This window comes from Carlito syrichta, unplaced genomic scaffold (assembly GCF_000164805.1).
Source record: "Carlito syrichta isolate Samal-C Ts95f unplaced genomic scaffold, Tarsius_syrichta-2.0.1 Scaffold301610, whole genome shotgun sequence".
NCBI lineage: Eukaryota > Metazoa > Chordata > Mammalia > Primates > Tarsiidae > Carlito > Carlito syrichta.
This window is the reverse complement of record NW_007245706.1, coordinates 72,013-78,195: the sequence shown is the minus strand read 5'-3', so window position 1 is coordinate 78,195 and position 6,183 is coordinate 72,013. Positions and strand designations below refer to the sequence as shown.

At 39.0% G+C, this 6,183-nt stretch overlaps 1 protein-coding gene across 1 annotated transcript; it reads left to right on the top strand.

Moving 5' to 3' along the window:
* Nucleotides 1–10: 10 nt before the first annotated feature.
* LOC103257183 (ubiquitin-like modifier-activating enzyme 5) lies at nt 11–2,190 on the top strand. Its single transcript, XM_008054910.2, has one exon. The coding sequence runs from the start codon at nt 42–44 to the stop codon at nt 1,128–1,130; it is 1,089 nt and encodes a 362-aa protein (XP_008053101.1). The 5' UTR covers nt 11–41; the 3' UTR covers nt 1,131–2,190.
* Nucleotides 2,191–6,183: the final 3,993 nt, after the last annotated feature.

Below are 6,183 nucleotides of genomic sequence, written 5' to 3'. Positions count from 1 at the left end.
GGGCCGGCGGCGAAGGCGGCGGCCGCGCCCGCATTGAGAGCATGAACGCGGAGGTGGCGGATTCCAACCCCTACAGCCGCCTGATGGCATTGAAACGCATGGGAATTGTCAGCAACTATGAGAAAATCCGTACCTTTGCTGTAGCAGTAGTAGGTGTTGGTGGAGTTGGTAGTGTGACTGCTGAAATGCTGACAAGATGTGGCATTGGTAAGTTACTACTCTTTGACTATGACAAGGTGGAACTGGCCAACATGAACAGACTTTTCTTCCAACCTCATCAAGCGGGATTAAGTAAAGTTCAAGCAGCAGAACATACTTTGAGGAACATTAATCCTGATGTTCTTTTTGAAGTATACGACTACAATATAACCACAGTGGACAACTTTCAACATTTCATGGGTAGAATAAGTAACGGCGGGTTAGAAGAAGGAAAGCCTGTTGATCTAGTTCTTAGCTGTGTGGACAACTTTGAAGCTCGAATGACAATAAATACAGCTTGTAATGAACTTGGACAAACATGGATGGAATCGGGGGTCAGTGAAAATGCAGTTTCCGGGCACATCCAGCTCATAATTCCTGGAGAATCTGCTTGTTTTGCGTGTGCTCCACCACTTGTGGTTGCTGCAAATATTGACGAAAAGACTCTGAAACGGGAAGGTGTTTGTGCAGCCAGTCTTCCTACCACCATGGCAGTGGTTGCTGGAATGTTGGTACAAAATGTGTTAAAGTTACTATTAAATTTTGGTACTGTTAGTTTCTACCTTGGTTACAATGCAATGCAGGACTTTTTTCCTACTATGTCCATGAAGCCAAATCCTCAGTGTGATGACAGAAATTGCAGGAAGCAGCAGGAAGAATATAAGAAAAAGGTAGCAGCACTGCCCAAACAAGAGATTGTACAAGAAGAAGAAGAGATAATACATGAAGATAATGAGTGGGGTATTGAGCTGGTATCTGAGGTTTCAGAAGAAGAATTGAAAAATTCTTCAGATCCAATTCCAGATTTACCTGCAGGAATTACGGTGGCATATACAGTTCCAAAAAAGCAAGAACATTCTGTACCTGAGGTAACAGTGGAAGATTCCAGTGAAAGCTTGGAAGACCTCATGGCCAAGATGAAGAACATATAGATAACAGACTGGCATATCTTTTATTTCTCGTGTTAAAGCCTGTTCCCTTGAAATTTAAAAACAAAAAATTTAAACTGATAAAACTTATGGCAGCTTTAGTTAATGTATCATCTTAACGGAATTCTTACACCTTTTGAAAATCCTGTGACTTACTTTTTGCCTGTCCAGCTAAATCATTAACTCTCCTAAAACGTGTGTGTCATTCTAATAAGCAAACTCAAAGAACTATTGTAGCAGTTACAAATCTTAGTGAAAACATGGCCATTGAAATGTTTTGGCTTTTTGGAAGCGGAGAAGGACCAATCTGATTCTGTATTCTTTTTCTTTCCATGAACAGTCAAGTGGTACATGAGCCTCAGACGGAGGGAGAAGGACAAGGCATACAGCCTATTGAGTAGATCTAGCAAGCATCTGCTCAGTGTATTTGGAATCAGTCTCTACAAGAAAATGTCCCACCACTGCTAACTTGACCAACAATGAATTTAAAATAGTTAAGCTATAAAATAACATCCTCTCAAATGTTTCCTGATGCAATACAATCTGAAATGTAGTCACTGGTAAAGTTTATAAGTCTGTGAGTTATGTATGCAAAATAAGACAAAGGCAAATAAATGGATGCTACCGTTATGGGTAGACAGATATATTTTATTCTGCACTGACCAAGTTAATAGAACTCATTGTGTCTGTGGAACACATATCTGGAATCACTGTGCTTTACTAAAGAGCAAGCCATCGACTTAGACTACGATTCATCCAGATTACACCCATATTATCTAGGCTGTTCCTGAATACTTCATTTAAATTTGATCCTCAAAGTAGTGAGATATTAGGCAAGATATTTGTCCTGTATAGTAGACCTAAAAGAAGAATTTAAAATTGCCTCTACAATGGCTGACTTGTATTCACTGGAGGAGTATCTGATCATGACTACTGAACTGTAAATTGATAGAAAACTAGTTTTCTCTGGAGTTGCATACAAATAATGAAGGCTTAGAGAATCTTGGTGAATTAATTCCCAGTGGTTTGGAGATAAATAAATAATATGTAGGTGTAACCATTACCAGTAGGCTGTTTCTGTGTTCCTATTTTGATGATTTTTACTTTGAAGATACGAAGATCTAAATTGTATCTTTAGCAGAAAAATGTTAGTAAAAACTTAAATTACATCACCCAGTTGTAAAATAAAATTCTAAAAGCTCAAAAACAAACAAACAAAAAAAAAACAAACAAAAAAAACAAATATGACAAGAAACTGATGAGATAAAATTGTAAGTTATGATTAAAATGCTAGAATTAAATGTCCAGTAGCTAGTTTAAATGTCAGTGCTATTTATTCTTTGAACACTTCTACTTACAATTTTAGGACCAAGGAGGCTCTAACTTTGTTTTGATTTATAATGTGACCCAAAGGTTATTATTCTGACATACTCGATACCAAACTTTTATGAAACATAATAGTGGAAAACAACATATTAAAGGTGAAGTACAACCAGACTACTTGAAAGCAGATGTGTTTCCCTGGGGACATTTCAAAAGAATTGGAATGTGGGTTGGAGGTACCCTATATCAAATAAGTATTTGTTAGAAAACATATTAGCCAGAGGGTATAACATAAGAGCAAGGACCAGGGTACTCTAGTGTATTTGCAAGTGCTTGGGTGAGAAAAAAGAAACACTATAAGTATCCCTGGAATAAGAGAATTAATAGAGGGATTAAAGTTTACACAAATGTGAAAGTGGCTAGAGAAGTGAACATTTGGCAGGCTACAGCTGGAGCATTAAGAAACAGTCATTAACAATTTTACCTTGAAGCACTGGAGTGCACACAGAAGCCAGAACTCACCCTGGAATCTGAGTAGTCACTGCTTTTAGTCACTGTGATCCAACAAAGGGAACCTACAGAGATGTCCACAGAATGCCACAAGTCTCTAAACCACACCTTTTGGGAATTCAGTTGCCTCTTCACTTTGGCCTTCCAAATGCTTCAGTTCCTCTCTTTAGCAGCCTCTAAGCTATAACCATAAAAGGAAGGGAATCTTGGAAGATGTGGTTCCCAGCCTTGGAAGGGCACCAGTGATGGTGCTGAGTTGGTAAGAAACAGCCCACCTCATCTGACTACAGTGAGTGCTGAGATGTCCTGACCTCCCTGGAAAGCAGTGAGAGTTTGGAAAGATGTATGTCTCTTAATATTGCTTTTAGCATTCTTCCTAAGAGAACTTATGGATAAAAAGCAGAGCAAAATAATTTAGTCAAATAGTAAAATAAAAAACAAGCGAAATCAAGCATGTATGCCTTTTGTGTTAGAAGCATTAAGTAATTTATAGATATAATTTTATTTTCTTTCATGACTTGAACTTTTTCTTTTCAATAACAGATAAGGGAACTTCATTTAAACAGTGAAATAAAGGTCTCTAGTAGTTGGAATCTAAGTTGAGGTCTAAACACAGTGCTACTTCTACCCTGTATCACATCCTGTGAAGGGAATAGAAACTCTGGCATTACTTTTAGCAAAACACAGTATCTTTGTTATTAATCCAAGTCTATGTTACATGTATTTAACCCTTAATGTGTAGTGTGTGGCCTACCTGCATCAATTCCTGAATCAGCATTTTAAACTAGCTCTCTAGGTGATTATTGTTTACCCTACAGTTTAAGATTGCTGATTTAGATGTTTCCTCATCAGAGTGAACACAGAATTGGTTAGGGGAAGGAGCCAATTTTACTGCAAGGAATATATTAGAATTCATTAAAAATAGAATTATGTAAAAGTTCTGCAAAATACAGAATTAGAAGTAGTTTAAATTTTTTGTCTCCTTTGTCAATATTGTTGCTTTACATAATTACTTTCCTAGAATTAAATTGCATGTGATTATTTCCAAATTAAAAAAATCTCAAACTTCCTTTTTTTTTCTTTTTTGAGTCAGAGTCTCACTCTGTCACGCAGGCTGGAGTGCACTGGCATGCTCGTGGTCACTGTTGCCTCAGCCTGCTGGGCTCAGGTGATCCTTCTGCCTCAACTTTCCAAGTAGCCGGAACTACAGGTACGCACCACCACACCTGGCTAAATTTTTGATTTATTGTAGAGACAAGGTCTCACCAAGTTGCCCAGACTGGTCTCAAAACTCCTGTACTCAGGCAATATTTTTGCCTCAGCTTCCCAAAGTGCTGGAATTACAGGCTTGAGCCACCGCGCCCGGCAGCTTACTTTCTTCCAGGAAAAAGCAATACAGTAATCAAAGGGCACAACATTTTTGAATGTATAATAAAGTTGTCTGGGATTATTTTCATCACCAACTAGTTGTCACCCCTTTAGATAGCAGCTACATGACTACAGTCAATTAGCAATGCCCTTGAATTCATCTTGGTTTTCTACAAACCAAGTGACCTAGTATACTCAGCACTCCAGTGACCATGGCAGACATGGCAGTATTTTGGAGTACTTGCAGTCATCACTGAGAAACTCTTAGTACCTCCTGTGCCACTGGTCCCAATTAATAATGACCTTAATTGGAGAGACAGTTCTTTCTGACAGGGGGACCTTTGCCAGATTGAAACATATATTTTAAATGTATGCATCAACACAAGGAAAATTATAGTTAAGAGAATAACCATAAAACTTTAAGCGCATCACCTAGAGGATTTAAGCAAGGAGTAAAAGAGTAAATTCCTAATTAGGCTGTTCTCTGTGGAGCTAAACAATGTGCTTCTGATTTTCTTGTTTGGTAACCAATATATTAAATAAAATTCTTAGAAGCAAAAACTCTTCACAAAATAGAAAGCACAAAATATTTAGATCCAACAACCTAAGGAAAACATTAGTTAATTTAAGCTAATTAACAAAGTATTATAACTGAGAAACATAATGAAAATGATTTCTTTCAAGGCTTCATGAAGAAAACATAAATTAAAAGAAGTTCTTGGCCGGGCTCAGTGGCTCAGCCTGTAATCCTACACTTTGGGAGGCCGAGGTGAGTGAATTGCCCGAGCCCGTTGGTTCGAAACCCCCCTGGGCAACTTGGCGAGACCTCATCCCTACAATAAATAAAAAAAAATTAGCCAGGCATGGTAGCGTGCACCTGTACTTCCAGCTACTTGGAAGGCTGAGACGGAAGGATCGCTGGAGCCCAGCAGGTTGAGGCTGCGGTGGCCGGGAGCGGCCACTGCACTCCAGTATAGGTGACAGAGTGAGACTCCAACTCCAAAAAAAAAAAGAAGTTCTTATAAATGTGTCAAATTGGAAAAACTGGTTCAGACACTGTTAATATCTTCTCAGAAACCCCACCCCAACTCCTCTGTTCCCAGCTGCCTGATTACTGCCTGCAGGGTGGGCTTCTACCACCTTGGAAACCATGAACAACCGGAGCTGTGTTCTGGAACTGTCTTACTTGTAAAGTCTCTATAGTGGAGATTTACTTTTGCTCATTGACACCATGTTCCCTCAGTCCCTACAGGATTTGTCTTTCAAAATCCTACAGGATCTGACCATTTAATCTGGACTTCGGACTGTGTGTCTGCCACCTTTTTATCTTTTGGTTCTCTGGTACCCATCCCACCTGCCTTTTCATGTTCCTGATCTTTCTTGCCATTCCTACACTTGCTCCAGGCATCTGGCACTTTGTTCTCCCCTGGAGGTCCTTATGGTTTCTCCAGCCCACTTAATCACCTTACCTATTGCAGCCACATGGGAGCTTACATCTGAGTCTAAAAACATCGGGCTCACAATTCCTTGAATTAAGAATCAACTACTGGGAAAGATTGAAAACCCGTCTTTCCCCAGACCTCTATTTTTCTCATGTTTAATGAAGGAGTTTCATGCCTTTCTCCGAAGGTAGTTTTGAGAATTAAATGAAATGACACATGGAAAGTGCCCAGTGTCTATACACATACCGCATCTGTCATTTGGCAAGTGTTCAAGAATGGAAGCTAGCCCCTCCCCAATTTTATTACTCCTAGAGTGCTTTGACACTTCTATAAGATTTTGTAATTTTTCCTTTCTCGTAGTAGTTCATCTCCTCCTTCTAAATAAATGTGGCATCAAATAAATCTTTTAAATC

Excerpts from the sequence above, each read along its gene's own strand:
- LOC103257183 (XM_008054910.2), top strand. The coding sequence starts at position 42 with ATGAACGCGGAGGTGGCGGATTCCAACCCCTACAGCCGCCTGATGGCA.